The sequence below is a fragment of the Coptis chinensis genome, chromosome 9 (genome assembly GCF_015680905.1).
Source record: "Coptis chinensis isolate HL-2020 chromosome 9, ASM1568090v1, whole genome shotgun sequence".
Taxonomy (NCBI): domain Eukaryota; kingdom Viridiplantae; phylum Streptophyta; class Magnoliopsida; order Ranunculales; family Ranunculaceae; genus Coptis; species Coptis chinensis.
The window spans coordinates 76,937,195-76,956,554 of NC_141464.1; the positions used below are offsets into that span (position 1 = coordinate 76,937,195).

At 38.1% G+C, this 19,360-nt stretch overlaps 1 protein-coding gene and 1 pseudogene across 1 annotated transcript; both read left to right on the forward strand.

Annotated features, from left to right (window-relative positions):
- The first annotated feature begins 422 nt into the window (after window positions 1-422).
- LOC147478217 (calcium-binding protein PBP1 pseudogene) lies at window positions 423-758 on the forward strand (annotated as a pseudogene).
- Window positions 759-15,809: 15,051 nt separating this feature from the next.
- On the forward strand, window positions 15,810-16,829 carry LOC147478218 (uncharacterized). The gene is made up of 2 exons (XM_086586192.1): window positions 15,810-16,000; window positions 16,196-16,829. The coding sequence occupies exons 1-2, from the start codon at window positions 15,810-15,812 to the stop codon at window positions 16,827-16,829; spliced, it is 825 nt and encodes a 274-aa protein (XP_086442318.1).
- Window positions 16,830-19,360: the final 2,531 nt, after the last annotated feature.

Consider the following 19,360-nt stretch of genomic DNA (forward strand, 5'->3'; position numbering starts at 1 on the left):
AACCAGTGTTGAGAAACATCAGACACGGGTCAGTTCTTATTGCCCACAAATATATTAACCATAAAAAGGGATCCAAACATGGCTTCCAGCCATCCATGACAAGTAGTTGTTCCCTTTTATAATACTTTATTAAGAGAGTATTAAAGACGTGACAAATAGTATGGAACCAACGCAACATGAAGTAAGTTCTCATTCAACTTCCAAGAAGGAGAACTTCCCCAAGTCCTAGGCAATACCTTGAAATTTGGAAGAAAGAATTCGGCACCAAATCATAGAATGTGATCATCTGTTTCTTGTTGGCATCGATGTGACTCCTTCCACGAACGTCTTTTTCACTTTCTGTCACCCTATATATGACCATTTCTCTATACTACTTGGTATATATATCTCATTGACATTACAGGTTCCTATTCACCTAGCAAATGGAGACACAAAATGTTGCTATGTTTCAAGATTTCTTTCCTTCAATGATAGAGAGACTGGGTGCTGAAGGATTTATGAGGGAGCTTTGTAACGGGTTTCAGTTGTTAGTAGACAACGATAAGGGGCTGATCACATTCGAAAGCTTAAAAAGAAATTCTAGTCGTCTTGGTTTGGAAGATTTGAGAGATGATGAGCTTATGTGCATGTTGAGGGAAGGCGATATGGATGGTGATGGAGCTTTAAATCAAAAGGAGTTTTGTATTCTCATGCTTAAATTGAGTCCAGGTTTGCGTAATGGATCTAGAAAGTCATTGGATGATGATTTCTGTAAATGATCAGCACTAAGGAATCTCTTGCTTTTTATATCTATGTAAATGTAAATTTTAGCAGATGCTATTACTATGTTAATTATTTTTGAGTTATGCTGATTGCTGAATGATAATTTGCTATAATTGGTAACAGTATTTAAAATGTAGCAGTAATATTGGTGTTCGAATAAATAACTATCATTTTCCAAAGTAGGTTGATTGAGATGCAACATATTGGTTTAGAATTTGCCCGACTCCAAGCAGAATTCCGTGCCTAATACGATGCGATTTTCGGATTAGGCGAGCTATAGCCATGTGATGCAACAGCGCGCAACGTTGTCCAATTGTCCATCAAATTGGAAACTGGTGCTAAAACCAAATTAGTTCGGAAATTTTGTGATAATGATTTCAGTGAAATGCGTTCTGTTTGTTTTATCAATTTCCGTTACGTTGTTGAATTTGAAGACTTCATGTTATAAAACTTGGCTATTTCCACCACAAACTCGGTCATTTTTTTCTTCTAAGTTAGCAAAATTGTATTAATATGGGAAAAGGAGGTACAAATTACATAGTAGAAGTTGGTTTGGGTTTGTACATCCCCTAACCACCTTTAATCGAATCTATAATAGGTCGTCAAGGGAGATTCCCATCTAGTAAGCCAGTAGGGTCTTCCCTCATACAAAATTTGATCCCTGCAATTGAGTGAAAGCACATGATTTGCAGCCAAGTTAGCTGCAAAGTTTGTTTCCCGCCAAATGCTTGTAATCTGACAGTGAAACAAGCTTCTTTGGACTCTCTTCTACCTTTGTTTTAAGAACCAGAGAAGTTGATCCTCTCCAAAGGCCATGACTGCTGCTGTAGAATCTGATTCTACCCATATTTTATACCACCCCTTGCTTACTGCCTCCTCAATACTCTCAAGAATACCCAAGACTTCAGCTATATAGCAAGTGTTAACACCAATTTTCCTGGACAAAACTTGTAGGATTTCGCAGTTCGAATTCCTAAAGACTGTACTATAACTAGCTTCATCGGGGTTTCCTTTGGACGCACCACGAACTTGGTCAAGTTTTTTGTTACTGTTGGAAAATCTAAGTGTGAATAGAAAGTAGTCTCATATATGAAAGATGGAGTGTTTGAACAATTTTACGAAGTTGGCCTAATGGTATACATTTTGGAATCCAAGTTGGATGTGGAGGGTTCAAATCCACTCCCCAACAAAACAGACATGAATATATTTAATATTTTATGGTCTATGATTGGGCCTTGCGGGGTTTTGGACTTGTATGGTTAGGACTTAGTTTTTATTTTCGAATGTCATCGAACTATATAACCTCAAAAAATAATTAACGGGATATTAGAAATTGGACACAACTGCATGTAACTAACCTCAAAAAATAATTAACGGGAGATCGAAAATTGGATGCAAATACATTATACTAACCTAAAAGAATAATTAACGGAAAATCAGAAATTGGATAATCTTTGATGATAACACTTAGTGAATCATGTATAATATTTTTTTTAACGTCAACTTTGCAAAGAAACTATAGAAAAATCAATAGAAGTTGATATTACACACCATCATGAAATCTTGAATAACTAATGGGAAATAAAAAAAACTGAATGCAAATGCATCTAAGTAACCTCAAAAAATAAATTAACGGGAAATCGACAAATAGATGTAACTGCATTGAACAAACCAAAAAGAATGATTAACGAGAAATAAAAAACTGGGTGTAACTATATTGATCTAGCTTCAAAGAATAATTAATGAGAAATTAGAAACTGGATGCGAATGCATCAATTTAACCTCAAAGAATAATTAAATAAAAATCGGAAATTGTATGCAAATGCATCTAACTAACTTCAAAGCATAATTAACAAAAAATCAGAAACTATATGCAACTGCATAAAACTAACTTCAATGAATAATTAATAGGAAATCAGAAACTAGATACAAATGCATCGAACTAACCTCAAATAATATTTAACGGGGAATTAGAAACTAGATGGAAATGAATTGAACTATCCTAAAAAATAACTTAACTAATGGAGAATTTGCAACATGATGCAAATGCATTGAACTAATCTCAAAGAATAATTAACTAGAAATTTTTTTATGATCCAACATAGTGAATCATGTACTTGTATGATATTTTTTTAGGCCATGTTTGCAAGGAAACAACATAACGATTAATAGAATTTGGTATTACACACCACCTTGAATTTCTAATAAGAAATCGAAAATTGGATGCGATTGTATCCAACTAAGCTCTAAAAGTAATTAACGAAAAATTGGCAACAGGATGCAAATGCATTAAACAAACCTTAAAGAGTAATTAATGGGGAATCTTTTTTTTTTTTTGCTAACGAAAATTGTATTGATTAAGAAAAGGTTACAAGTTTAAAAAACGAGTTAAAGTTAATACAGGTATCATATCTTCATTTCGACAGATAGCTAATTTACAAATCTATAGTAGGTCATGTTACTATTGTCTATCCTATGTAGAAAATTAGGAGTACCGACCCACCATTTTTCCCCCTTTGCCAAGGTGACAGTAGTTTTAGAGCAAATGTCTACTCCAAAGTTTAGCTCTTGCAATGTGCTGGTGATTAGAATCCAATCGGCTAGATGCTTGACTTTTTCCCATGCCACTCGCACTCGCCAATGCACTTGATTGTTATTAAATGACTTCACTGCAGCAGTGGAATCCGACTCCACCCGTATATGCTTCCATCCCAGTTCCACTGCCTTGCTAATGCATCCAACTAACCTCTAAAAGTAATTAACAGAAAATCAGAAAATGGATGCAACTGCATTGAATTAACCTCAAAGAATAAATAACGGGAAATCAAAAACTGAATGCAAATGCATGGAACTAACCTAAAAATATGATTAATGAGAAAATGAAAACTAGATGAAATTGCATTTATCTAACTTTAAAAGATAATTAACAAGAAATCGGAAATTAGATGCAAATGCATTGAACTAACATCAAAGAATAACTAACGGGAAATCGGAAACAGGATGTGAATGCATCAATGTAACCTCAAAGAATAATTAACTGGAAATCATAAACTAAATGCAAATGCATAAAAGTAAGCTAAAAGAATGATTAACTATAAATTGAAAACTGATTGTAACTGCATTTAACTAACGTCAAAAGATAATAAACGGGAAATCGGAAAATTGGATGCAAATGCATTGAACTAGTGGGAAATCGGAAATTGGATATGAATGCATCGATCTAACCTCAAAAACTAATTAACGTGAAATCAGAAACTAGTAGCAAATGCATCAACCTAACCTCGAAACATAATTAACGAGAAATCGGAAATTGGTCGGATACAACTGCATGGAACTAATCTCAAAGAATAATTGATGAAAAATCGAAAAATGGATGCAAATGCATTGAATGAACCTCAAAGAATATTTAACGAGAAATCATAAATTAGATGCAAATATATTGAACTATCCTCAAAGAATAATTAACGGGATATCAACAACAGGATGCAAATGTGTCGAACTAACTTCAAAAAATAATTAACAGGAAATCAGAAACAGGACACAAATGCATTGAACTAACTTCAAAAAATAATTAACAAAAAATCATAAACTAGATGCAAATGCATGGAACAAATTGATAAGTGCTTAAAAAGTGCATTTTAACCCTCAATTATACCTCTTGTTTGGCCCTCTTAGTGGACTAATCATACTTGTAAGTTATGTTTTGTGACTTTACAGATGAAAAAAAAAGTTTTACAAAATATTAGAGTTAAAGAGGTAAAAAGAAGTATTTTGGAGTATTAAAGATCACATAGGAGCTTATGAGGAGGCCCAATGTTTTGAAGCTATGAAAAGTTAGGACTTGGAGCTATTTTAAAGCTTATTTGAAAGCCTAAGGCAAAAGGACCCGTTACTTGGGTCAAAGTCTACAAAAAAAGGAGCAAAAGATGAAACAGAAAAGGAAAACAGACTTAAGCGTCTGGGACACATGGATTTGTACTGTCCCATGTGTCCAGACGCATGGAACCAACCATATAGCTCCACCTCTTAATGTTTTTAGAAATGAAGTTGGAATCGGAAGGAGGTCAATATGTAATAGGAAATTAGGTCCAAAAGCCCGTGATTTGAGATGTTAATTTCTAGAGCTCATTGTAACCCCTATATAAGGAGCACCTCAGTGCCAGATGTAACTCGCCAATTCACATTATTCTTGTCTCCAGAACTTGAGGCAAAGAGAGATTAACAGTTATCAAGAAGTTACTGACGGTTACTTTTTGGATAACTGCCATTATCTTTTCTGTCTGTTATAAAACTCTGTAAACATTGTCTTGGAGAGACATGCTTGAAGAGACAATGTGACTCTTGGAACAGACATGGTTGCTGTTTGAAGAGACACTTTTGTTTTATTTAAACCCTTGTCTTGTTATTTCAAAATATGCTAAAAAAAAAAATCTCTAAAGAAGAGAAAAGAACTTTTGAGAGTGACAAAAACGTCCATATTCTTTCGATCTCCTTGTTGATTTCTGAAGTTTTATTGAGAGTATAAAAATCCATTACAAGGTTCGCTAGGGCGTCGAAGTTGTGGTGCTATGATTTCAACGTAACTGATTGTTGTATCTTAGGAAGACGACACTTGAAGAAATGTAGTGTGTACTCGGACAGGGATGAAATTCGTCTTTAGAACATTGCATTTGCAATTCTCAATCATCAAGAGTAATTTCTTTTATTGTTATTTGTTTTATCCTGTAAAATATCTTCTTCTTTATTCATATTGTTATCTACAAAGTTTTGTTTTGTTCAGTTTTTCTATATTGTTGAAGTGTGGTTCCAACAGTTACATTTTGTTTTTTCTGACTGAGCAAGCTTGGTAAATCCTAATAACAATGTTTTTTTTTTGTTACCAAGGAAATGAGGAAATCCATTGCTTTCATAAACACATTTACTAAAACACATATGATTTACAGAGAGAATAAAGGTCAGTGTTTTAGGCCAATTTAGCTTAACGGCGCGAAACAAATTTCCCAAACACATATTTCAGATATTGATCACCTCTATTGTAATCACCATTGAAGATCACGTCACCCAAACCATTATACAGTTAAGTCAGCTGCCCTGTGTAAGATTTCTGTTTAAGTAATTAGTTTTTGGCTACTTGACGGGCAGTGAGGAAGGTTGATTACTTACATTGTGGTATCGGAACTTCTAGGACCCATTTGTTTTGTTGTTTAGTGTGTTGTGCATGGGTGCCCTTGGTAAAATCAGTGGTGTCTATATGACGATCCTTAAGTAATTACTTCTCCACTGCTTGACAAATTGGGCGTTTGAGGAGTGTATTGGCAAGTTATTTATCACCATGACCTCTGCTTCATATATGCATAAGTAGGCTTTCGATGTCTTTTAGTCAAGACCGTCTCTGAGATTTAGAAGGCATTGGGTTATGTTTTTTTTTTCCTATTTCTTCTTAAAATGTTGTCACGTACTTATTTATTAGCTTGTTTATTGCAAAATTTAATACAAAAATAATTTTCATGGTTAGTGGAATTAAAATTTGAAGGGTACCCAAATTTGAATATGTTAGAAAAGAAAGGAAATAACAATGATCTACTATATTTTTCCAGTTTTTTTCACACTTTTCATTCTATATTTAAATAATGGTGGCCACAATAATTCAGGGACCTTTACAACGCGGGGTTTGTGTGGTCGCCCTCCTTGCACTTGCCTCAAAATCGGCCCTGCTTTTACTAAAGCATCGAGCATGTGTTCAAGGAAGGAGGCATTTGAAGAGAGGGAGAACTTTTGCCCATCTAGGCGAAACTTTTATTCCATAGGAATCTCCAGCATTTTTGAAGTGTTTATCCCAGTCTTATTGATATTTCACGATATGCCAAAATATATCAAATTTTTTTGGGAAAACTCATTTTCTTTTGTTTTTCTCTTCCTTGTTTTTTTGTACCCACTATATAAGGGATCAAAGTGAAATGAAACCTCAAGCTAAGAGAGTGAGAAAACCCATTTTGAGAAGAAACCAAAATTGAGAGAAAATCTTTGCAAAGAGTAAAAACTTATAATGAGAGAGATTAGTGAAGTGTGGAAATATTTGAGAGTGATTGTAATCTTCCTTCATTCCTACTTTTATAAAGGGATTGGCTCTTATGGACGCAGGTATTATTGGCTAAACCACAGTAAATCTTGTGCCTCATTGTATTATGTTTTTACTTTACATTACTATTGCTTGTTTGTGATAGTTAATTTCATTGCTTAGAAGTGTAGTTATTGGTTATAATGAAAGGTTAGATTTTGATTGGAGTTTAGATTATCTTAGTGCAAACTATCTTAGTGGGGATCAATTGGTATTGTTTCCTCAACAAGTGGTATCAGAGCCGTGGTTAGATCAATCATAAAAGTTGTTGCTCCTCATCACTGACAAAGTGATGTTAAATCTATATCACGTCACTTTTGAAAGTGATATTAGTAGTGGTGACGTTAAAAGTTGGTGCTATTAACATCACTTTTAAATTTATGTATGGAAGTGATGTCATAGCATTTTAGATAACTTTTTATAGTTTTTCTATAAGGGTAAATATACGACGTCACTTCTTGAAGTGATGCACAAAAATAATGTTATAAGAACAGAAATCACTTTTTACGTGATGTAATATTTTGCATTTTGACATCACTTTTGATAAGTGGAGTTAGAAAATCCCATTGACATCACTTAAAAAGTGATGTTTGATTCAGAAAAGCACAAATTTAAATTGAAAAACAAAAATATTATTGTCAAATTTAAATTAAAAAACTAAAATGTAATTGGATCAAGATGGATTCGAACCATTAACCTCTCAAATATTTGAGTGCTCTTGCTATTTTGAGCTTATGGATCCATTGTATCACAAACGAACATTGACTAGCTACTAGAGACAACACAAGAATAGCCTAAGAAACAATATACACATAAGGGTAGCAGAACTTTTTTTTTGCAACTTAAAAGTTCTATGTTACTAACTACGACAATACCAACCATGCTATTGAACCATATATTCATGACAATGTTTAACTACTAACCTCATCACAACCAAACGCTAACTCTTGCATGAGGAGTTTATATAGGCATATTTCTTTAAAAAAAACACACTAGCTAGTCTTCCTATAGCATAAAGATACATCAAAACACTAACTAGTCTAGATAAAATTCCAGATATAAGAAACATAACAACAAAAATATTTATATATACTACAAAAACACCAAAACTAAACAACAAGCTGAAATAATTGAATGAGGACAAGTCCAAAACACATTACGACATTCCACATTCCAGTATTCCTTCCATATGACAAACTAACAGTTCATACTTATGGAATTCCAGTTACTTATGATGTCAAATATTTTGCTGGTGGTCTAGACAACCTTTTTTCAGTTTCAATTTTCTAAGTAGACTTAGGGATGTCCAAACAGGTACCCGACCCGGCCCGAACCCGATTTTTCGGGTTTTGAACGGGTATCGGGTTACCGAACCTAAAACCTATTCTTTTTGGTCGGGTTCGGTTCGGTATTTGTTGGATACATGTGACCAAATCCTACCCTAACCCTATATTTGCATTTGCCGTCGGGTTCGGGTTCGGGTTTTAAGGTATGGTAAAACCGAAATATATGAAATAAAAAGAATATTAAATCTCTTCATCGTGAACGCCATTTTCGGTTATTAGATCTCAAGAAAAACCTCTTTTTCATCTAATTAATCAAAAAGCCATATTCTTTTATTGGATTTGATCCATTTTAACTTTAACATCGTAAAAGCCACCGGTGATCATCAAAGATTCAAAACAATAATGGGATCGTGATTTTGAAAAGCAAAAAAGAGAAAAAGTAGACCAAGCAAAAAAGCAATTCCAAGACAATAACTTCAATAAGATTGATGGTTTTTTTCGACTTCTTGTGGTGGTGTGAATCAGGGACCGTTGATTTTGACAATAAGATTGATGGCTTTTGGGAGTTTCGGTTTTTGTGGTGGTGTGAATCCGCTGTTGATTTCTTTCGCTTGGTGACCACATTTAGAAAGAGATATTTGAGGAGGTCTTTATGCAAATTTTCCGAGGTGAATGCAAACTTAAGAAGACATCAAACCCACCAATCTCTTCATCGTTAAGCGTGTGATTGGGTTGTCTTTGTTTCTTGGAGAGTTGTTGGAAGGAAAGAGAGAGAAAGTAGTAAAGAACGGCCAAAGGTAATTTGTCTTGAAGACCAAAAAGTAAATAGTAATGAAGCAAAAGCAAAAGTTTGTTGAAGATAAATAGATAATAAATGAAAAATATAGTTGTTGGGAATTATGGTCCGGTTTGGGTTGGGTTCGGGTTTGGTCGAGGCATTTTACTCTATATAAGCTGGGTTTTGGGTTCGGGTTGGTGCGGATATGGTTTGGGCTTTTAACCCTTTTAACGGGTTTAGGGCCAAATTATCGAATTCGGGTTCGGTCGGTCCGGGTTTAGATAGTGTGACCAAACCCGACCCTATGTATTTCGGTCCGGGTTCGGGTTCGGGTTTTGTCGGCTCGAGGCGGGGCAGCGGTTTTTTTCGGTTTTAGGCGGGTTTGGGTTTGGCGCCAGAATGGACATCCCTAAGTAGACTTCTCTATATGGTGGTTTTACATTGCTCTAACAATCCCTTTCCATATAGTGGATGATACCAATAGCTAGAAAAACAGAGATAATCATGACTACTAAACTACATATACCTCCTTTGCAGAAGGATTGGCTAGGGCAAGGTATCCATTTCCTTGGTTGTTGATGGTTGGAGATGCCCTTCCACCAACGGTGTACATCTCCCAGTGTGTGTACTTCATTGTTCACCACAGGGAAAAATCCATGTCCACACCTTCAATAGTTTGTTTAACTGCAACTATTCATTTGGAAGTGAAACAGGATTTGGTCATTTATAACATAACATAGCATATAAGGCGATAGAATGTTGTTCATCTAATCTGTTTACATTGGCATCTTTCGGATGGGGACCAGCTCCATAATGGTTATAACTTAAGTCAGGGTTACTTTGGAATCCCTCATAAAAATCATGCCAAAAGTAAAAACTAAAAACAGATAAGAAAGCAATGAAACTAAAGTACCATTACCATGCAAATGAACACCATAATTGTTTCGACCCCCACCTACGTGGCAAACGTCCATTAGTAGGAGTCTCTATTTTATTCATTTAATCGATAGGCTAAAGCCCAATTTGTAATCTGTGGATCGTGATGCGGGCTATTAACTCGTGTGTCCGCGTGAACTTAGCGTGGCGTGGCTCACATTAATGTACGTTGATTTACGCCCGTGATTCATTTCTTATCAAAGAGATAATTATCGGTTGAAAGTTATAGTCATCACAATTACTCAATTTACAAGATTACTTAAAATTTCAAGGACTCTCTACTCTACCTATATAAATACCAAACTATTTTTATTGAACCACGTTCGGGACTTGATCCCATCGATAATTTGGGCGTGAAGCAACCGAAAAGGTACAGCCTCATCATTCTCTCAATCACCATCACTTTCCTCACTACTCTTCTGCGTTATTCACCTCTTTTAAAATTAAATCGGCAGTGTTTTGATCATATTTGGTCAAAACAATAATCATTAAAAGCAAGATCATATAAAATACAAGAAAATCAATTTGGATTATCAAGAAAACATACTGAGTACTGACTAATAATTTTCAGCAACACAAATTCAAATTGGTTCACTGGCAAAAATCCGAGTATGTAACGTGATCTCGAATCTGCACCTAACAAGTTGAAACTAAAGTTAAGAAAACATAAAAATAGATAACAATTAGAAACTGAAAAAAAAAAAAAAAAAAAAAAAAAAAAACACTAACAGATCAATTAGAAACTAAGGTACCATCACCATTCAAAAGTTACTTTTACCATTCCTCTAATCATTCATTTATCCTCATGCAAGAATTCAACTACAACCACAATTCCTACATGCATCTTCTATTTCATCTATTCCACATAAAACATCTTCACAACCTACTTCAATTATATTTTACATTCACACTCATCAATTCCAATACCTTTGCATTCAAACGTACCTACTTCTCTATCAAACTCACAGTCACCTATCCAGCACAAAACATTCAATCTCTGCCTCTCATTCCATCTGTAGAAGTTTCAAGTTCAAAACCATTTAAAGCAATCTCCTATACAATTAGAAATTGAAACTACACATGAATGTCAACATATTTATTGCAAGAAAAATATGTGGAACTCATTTTAGAAAACTTTGCTGCAATTAGAAGAGATGAGAGAAGTTTCACATCGTCGGGTCTAAAGTAATGCGCCAATGACTTTATATTTATTGAGGTCCTCCCATTTTAGTTCACTCGAATACAATTAAAGTTGGGCTCATACTATCAAAGAAAATATCGGCATGCATGTAAAGTAATATTGATATTTTTATGGAACATACATGTGCATATTCGTTTAGCTAGAGGAGGCCAGGAGGGTACAAAATATCGGTATGCATGTGGATTGCAATAGAATTGATGTTAATTGGCTGATTCAACTATAAAGCCTGATATTCAAAGTTTTTGTTCATCATCTATTCATCTGTTTCTTAGCCGTTGACATTTGTATCTTCTCTTTTTACCCTTTTCTTTTAGCACTTAGTCCCGAACCACAAGAAAGAAAAGAAGCTCTCCTGCGGCTTAAAGCAGCTCTCCTTTCCTCGTTCTTTTTTCTTTTTTCTTCTCTGTTTATCTTTTCTATGGTTTTCTTGATGTTCCCCAACTCTCCCCACCTCTCTTCTGTCTGTCTTCTATCCTTCTTGGATTTTCTCCTTTAGGGTTCATCTGTTTACGGGTTGGGTCTGAGTTGAGGGGGTTTTGTGAATCCCAGTTAGGTTTGTCCTGTTTGTTTTTTCTCTTGCTGTGTCGGTTATCATGGGGTCTCCACAGGTAGGAAGGGAGAGTCCCTCGAAACAAGATAGTTCTTTTAGAACAAGTGTAGAAAAATTACAAGCTGAAATGCAACATTTGTTCTGCACCAAAGAGAAAAGGGTGGTCACTATTGAAGGTAAGAACATGGAAGAAAGTACCCATGGAGAAACTACTCTGATGGGTAAGCTGTATGGGAGCAAAAACATAGCATTACAAGATCTTGCGGACGAACTACACCGTTGCTGGCAAACGAGGGGCAACACAAAGGTAGAGCTGATTTCAAGGGGCTATTACAGACTGGAATTTGAAGTAAAGGAGGAATACGAGCATGTCAGGAAAAATGGCCCATGGATAATATCTGGGGGTTTCTCTTCTCTCGTGAAGAGAAAGGGATCCAAACCATCGGTGAACACAACGCAGAAGTTCGACTTGGTAGATTTCTGGGTTCAAATGTATGGAATCCCTCGAGAACGCATAAATGAGGAAAACATTCGAAAAGTGGGGACTAGCTTGGGCAAAGTCACTATGGTCGATCTATGTTGCAGAGCGGAGTTTAGAGTTCCAGTAGCCAGGGCAAGAGTGAGAATGGATATCAAAGAAAGGTTAATGAAAGGAATCGAGCTCCGAACTGAGGTAGGGGAATTGATCCCAGTTACGTTCAAATACGAAAAATTGGACATTTTCTGCTACTTTTGCGGGTGTATAGGCCACGACATCCACTACTGCAACCAGAGAGAAGCCTACAGCTTAGAGATGCGCAAGTGTGGAGGATCCCCCAATACCATAAAAAACAATTTTTCCTTTTCTCTAAGAGCCACGGTGTTCTTCAATGGAGTTGCCAGCTCCGGACCAGACATAGTAACTTTTTCGGGTACCCCAAGGAAACCTAGGCCTGACCAAATTCCAGCCAGAAACAGGGGATCACCGCTAAAAAGGGTATGGAAAGGGGCGGGCTTGGTGGCTACACCGATAAACGAGGCTGGGGAGAGTGGAGCTGACGACGGCCCTAGTAGTACGGAGGAAAGAGAGGGCTGTGTGTCAGGATTCAGAACGGCTAGCACAGAGGAGGGGGCGAGTGGCTCAGTGACCGTTGGAAATTCAAATTTGATGCTAGAGAATTTTGGGCTATCTAGATGGATTGTAGGAAGGAAGGCCTAAAGCCCAGCCAGAGAATCCAAAGGAAACAACCGGATGAAGGGCGAGGGGCCCGAGGCCCATGTGGGGGCTATGGTGGTTTGGACCTCAGTAACAGAGCCTGTGGGCATGGTGCTGGATGAAAGACCAAGGGCCCTGGATGAAAGACAACACCCAACACAAACTAAATTGTCGGGAATAGAACCGGATAAGACCAAGGAATGGGTAGGTTGTTGTGCTGGCAAGCTAGAGGGGATAGCTGGGGTGGGTGGATGCTTGGGGACTAGGGGAGATCTGAAGGAGGATCACGCCTCGCCGTTTCTTGAAATCCAAACCACCAACGCTATCATTACCAGTCTTGAAAACATCAAGAGTGATGGGAGCGCGCAGAAGCACCCAACAGGAGAGAGTGTATCAGCTGCGTTTCGTTTTAAGGGACGATCGACGCGTGGAAGAGGCTACAAAACTATTATGTTCAGAGGGTCGAGAAAAGGGCAAGCAAGGAGAAACCAGCAAGGGAACCAAGGGCTACAGGTGGGCAACAAAAGAAAAAGTTCAAATTTGGAGGTTGACAAAGGCACAAACATGGACGATGATGGAGAGAGTAGCCGGAGTTGGAAAAAGGCGGCAAGACAGTCAAAAAGAGTAAAGAGAGAGGCTGATGAGCTAAGGGAAAAGGGATTGGGACACTTGCTAATCCCAGAGGACGCACCGATCATATCGATCTCCAGTGAGACGCTGGAATCAGAAGAACCAACTTTCTCAAACCACTCCATGGACTCAAGTGTGTATTCAGAGGGGAGGTGGGGGCCAGAAATACCAGAGGAGGAGATCCCTTCGGATGCATTCACTGAGGAGGAAGAGGAATATCAGCCTGAAGAGGAAGATATGGACATGGTAGTGTTTAACATGGAGTCCCAAGAAGAGGTCTCAGTGGATACTGCACCCTTGGAACTGAAACAAGGAAGCCAGGAGGAAGATGGTTATGAGTCTGAAAAAAGTAATGCTTGGATATATCATGATCAGCCACGACCTCTGGCCATCGATGATTCAACAGTAGCACGAACACCAGCGGGGGAAGGTAAGCAATCCAGGAAGGGGGAAAGGTATAAGAACAAAGGAAGTGTGTCTAGTGGATACAGTGGGGATGCCAGTTCTAATGGAGAAAGTGGCGCCAAGGAAGCCGAAAGAAGGGAAAACAAGGGAAAGAGTCTCCAAAGAAAAGGAATGAAAGAAGTAGCAAGCAATCGAAGAAGCAAGCGGTGGGGGTCCAGACTGCCTCCTCCGGGGTTCGCGGCAGCTGTCCCTTTGTCCCCATGACGATTCAATTCGGAATTGGGGGATAGGTACCACCACGGCGATTCAAAGCAACTAAAGGACGATGGGGAAGTTTGATGTAGATATATAGTGTCCATGCGAAACCAAGACAAGTAAGGAAGGTATAGAGAAGCTTGGCAAGAGTTTGAAGCTAAGTGGTAGGTTTGCAGTTCAAAGAATAGGTATGTGTGGGGGTTTGGGTTGTCTGTGGAAAGAAGCGTGGACACTGGAGATTCTTGGAGCATCGCGAAACCAAGTGATGTGTAAATTTCAAATTATTTTAGTAAAGATCCTTGGTATTTTTCGTTCATATATGGGGAACCCATGCCCACAATAGAAACAAAGTATGGAATGAGCTAAGGGGAGTAGCCCTCTAGTTCTGGACCTTGGTGCTTGTTTGGTGATTTTAATGCGATATCCGGCCTAGATGAAAAGATAGGGGCGAAGTATTATCACAAAAGTATGAATGAGTTCAATAGCATGATCACCGATCCGGGCTTGGTGGATTTGGGTTTTAAATGCCCTAAATACACTTGGAGCAATGGCGAGGAGAGTTAGTGATCACATTCGAAAGGCTTGACAGAGCCTTGGCCACACCTGATTGGTTGGCGACTTTCCCCAATGCCCAGATCAGGACATGGGCAAATGCTACCTCTGATCATATATCTCTGATTATCAATCTGAACAAGCATGAGGAAAAATTACCTAGACCTTTTAAATTCTTTGATATGTGGCTTAAAAATGAGTCTTGTTTGGATGTTATTGATAGGGCTTGGAACTCGATTACCCATGACCTCCCTGACATTAACTTTGTGCATAAAATAAAAAAAACTAGGAAGGACTTGATGGTTTGGAACAAATATGTTTTTGGGAATATCTTTACCAATATCAAGGCCACTCAGACCAAGCTTAATGAGGTGCTGGCCAGGCCTTTTAGTGTGGATAACTATAACAAGGTGAAAGTTTTAAAAAATGATCTTCAAGATTGGTATAGCAAAGAAGAGGATTTTTGGAAACAAAAGTCCTCTAATGATTGGCTGAGGGATGGGGGAAGGAATACCAAATTCTTCCATCTCTCCACCATCTACCGTAGAAGAAGGAACAATATTGAAAAGATTAGAGACAATGAGGGGGACTGGAAGGAAGGCAGACATGAGGTGGGGGTCTCTTTAAACCAATATTTTAAGGAGATCTTCACCTCAGACAGCCCAGAGAGAAATGAACATATCCTTGAGCTGTTTCAACCTTGCGTCTCCCAAAGAGAAAATGAGATCCTCACTGCCATCCCCACAACAGAAGATATCTGGAAAGTGGTGAGGAAGATGGGGGGTCTAAAGGCACTGGGCCCGATGGATTCGGGGCATTTTTACCGTAAATTTGGGGTATCATTGGCCCAGTGGTGATAGCTTTTGTTCAAGATTTCTTTCACCAAGGGATCCTGCACCCTGAGCTTAATGAGACTCACTTAGCTCTGATCCCTAAGGTGGATAACCCTGACCATGCCTCTAAGTTCAGGCCCATCAGCTTATGCAACTTTGGATATAAGATTATATCCAAGCTCCTAGCCAATAGGCTTAAAGGCCTTATAAACAAGATTGTTTCCCCTTTCCAAGGGGCCTTTATAAAGGGCAGGAGCATTGGAGACAATGTGGGCTTGGCCTGTGAAGTCTTCCATAATATGAAGAACATGAAAAACAAGAAGGAAGGATGGATAGCCCTTAAGCTGGACATGGCAAAAGCTTATGACAGGGTGGAATGGCCTTTTCTGGATAGTATCTTTGAGAAGCTTGGTTTCAATACCAAGTGGAGACAGATGATACACCAATGTGTCTCTACTGTCTCCTTTCAAGTTATGTTGAATGGATCTCCTCTGGACAAGTTTGTCCCCGAAAAGAGGGATCAGACAAGGGGATCCCATCTCCCCCTACCTGTTCATCTTGGTATCTGAGGCTCTGTCTAGGATGGTGGCTAGAAACTTGAGCAAGAGGGTCGATGCATGGTATCAAGATTAAAAGGAATCCCCGCTTCTAACCCACTTGCTTTATGCTGATGATCTCATTCTCTTTACCAAAGCACATATGGGGGAAAGTGGGAAAAAAAGATACTGGATGATTACTGTGAGGCTTCTGGTCAAAAGATCAACTATGAAAAATCCAGTATCTTCTTCAGTAGGAATGTCACTTACAGACAAAAGCTTAAGCTTAAGAGGTTCTGGAGGATGAGGAACTTTGCTCCTAAGGAAAGGTATCTTGGTGTCCCTATCATGCTATCTAGGAAGAAGTCTGAGGACTTTGACTACTTAGTGGATAAGATACATCAAAAGATCAAGAGCTGGAAAGCTAAGGTGCTATCCCAGGCTGGGAGAACCACTATGATCCAAGCTGTGATCCAGGCCAGCCCCCTATATGCTATGTCAACCTATTTGCTCCCTATTTCTACTTGCAATAAGATTGCCGCAGAGTTCAAAGGGATTCTCGGTGGTCCGGATCGGATTACAAAGACAGGGATCCATACCAAAGGGTGGGATCACATCTGTCAACCCAAACAAGTTGGAGGACTGGGGCTGAGAAAGACTAGAGATATGAATTTGGCCATGTTAGCTAAAGCTACCATGGAAAGTCTGACTGATGTCCGTCACTTTGGACTAGAACTATGTACAAAGATATATGGAAAACAATGGATTGGTGATGTGAAGAAACCACCGTGATAAGGCCTCTTTCTTCCGAAAGGTATTCATAAAACCTTTAATGCCATTAGTAAGGGCCTGATCTGGGGCATTGGGACTGGGGATACTACCTCTGTTCTTCAGGATCCTTGGATCAAATGCAATGAACAACCAATGACCTTGACAGAGCTGGGGGTGTTTGATCCACTCCTACAGAACCTGATGGTGTCAGATCTGTTCTTACCTGATAAGAGTGGGTGGGATGAGGCTAAGATCAAAGCTCTTTTTAACCCTCTCATATGTCAGTCCATCTTAGAGATCAAGGTGAGACCTGAGAATGCTCCAGCTGATAAGATGAGATGGAACAAGGACAAACATGGAGTCCATACTGTCAAATCCACTTATAGCTTTCTTAAGTCCGATGAGGAACGGGCCAAAGTTCAACCAAAGAACCCCTCACTCTGAAGCACATTTGGAAGTCTCCTATTCCTGCATACATCCAAATGTTTCTCTCGAAGATGTATATGCAGAGATCGCCAATGGGGATGTGTTGAGAGAGGAAGTCGCAAGGAGAGTTTCTCCGCCCTTTTCGCTACAAGGAAGTTGAAGTCCGAGAACACTTGTTTTAGTTTGTGGCCCGGACTAGAAGTCTGTGGTTCAGTTCACATATGGGACTGAGGATGCAAAAGCTACCAGAACAAACTTTGAGAGAAAGAGTGGATACCTTTGTAATTGGAGTTGTGACTCCAACCACGGACCCAGTATGGTAGGCACACACTCTGCTTTCTTGCTAAACCAGATCTGGAAGGCGAGGAACGAATGCAAGTTTGAAAATAGGAAACCTAACAGAGAAAGGATGCTCAGAGACAGTAGAAAACTGGCGGACAACTGCATTCAGGCGCACAGAGAAGAACATCTCACTTCTAACCCACCTTTAAATTTATTAGACAAATGTTTTGAAGAAGTTTTTCCAAATATACCAAATGAGAGTATAATCATTAGATTTGATGTGTCATATCACAGGAAGACAGGGTGGGCTGGAGCAGGAGCCATAGCAGTAGATAGTGAGGGACGCATAGTGGGAGCAATTTGCCGAAAGGTTCAGGGCCTTGGATGCCAGGTTCGAGCTTGAAGCAGCTGAAGTTGGGGCTTTGCTGGCACAACATCTTGGAGAGAAACATTTTGTTTTTGAAGGAGACAATGCTGAAGTGATCCAAGCCTTACAAGGCACTTCATCCAGATGGGGATGGACAGCGCTAATAGCTAATATTACCTCCTTGTTATCTAGTTGTAATTCTTCTGCTTTTAGATGGATTAGTAGGTTGTTGAACGGAGATGCAGACTCACTGGCAGCTTGGGCTTACCACCAGCTAAGGAGGTCTGAGCTGCCAAGTTGTATGATACAGTCAAACTGTGTGCCTCTAGTAGTTTGATGATATATATATATAAGAGTATGATTTGCACCAAAAAAAAAAAAAAAAAAAAAAAAAAAAAAAAAAAAAAAAAAAACTATAAAGCCTCTCCCAGTATCTTGATGTACTTCCAATCTCCTTTTGAGTAAGGCTGGCAGCAATAGATTCCTGATATAAGAAGATGACACGGAATAACAAATGTTAAAAATTAACTACATACAATATGGGACAATGAATTCACAACCAGAATATTGGCAACAATAATTCCCTATTGAACTTCATGCCCCTACCTACCCCACACCACCAATCTGAACTTAAATTACATTTGGTATGCTAATGTAATGCGTCGATGTAGTTTACATGCTACTAGGGCAAGATAATTGTGTGAACTTTTAGATAAATCATAAGAATATTTACTCATATTCAATAACAAAGAAAGGGAGAATTGAGACTAATATCTGAACTAAAAATCTGTTTTTATCTCTGAACTAACAATTACATATTTCATAATCAAGAAAAAACATGTAAGAGACTTACATTTTTTGTCACATACTCCCATAAAATAGATGAATGATTGATTATTTAGAAGACGTGTCTATCCGCATAATCCGTATAGAAAAACAAACTTCAAGCAAACAGTGACAAACACGAGCACTATATATGGAACACAACAACAAACAAATTAAGAAATAACTAACAAAATTAATAAAAACAATACCAACACCAAAATATTAACCACAACAACTCATGATTCATGACTAAACAAGAAATCAAATTGATATAACAAATATATCATGAATAAACCTTTAATTTCAACAAACAAACAAACATTTTAGTTCAACGAATGAACTTAATTTACCAATTATTAAATCCGAGCTTAGTGATGACCACTATGTCCTTAAGACAGATTTTCCCCCTCACGGTTGATCTGTTTGTAAAACAGCAGTCGGGTTTGTCATTTCATTCGCATTTTAATGAAATTGCAAAATGTCATTTATAAACAAAACTAATCTGATCACGTGATGTTTGTGAAAATGGATTTAGGTGAGAAAATGATGGAAATACAATAAAATAGACTTTGATTTTGGAGATAGAAAATCTGTTTGAGCGAATCATATCTCCGTTAAAAGAGTTAGTCTCGATTTTTGATCCCTAATAACG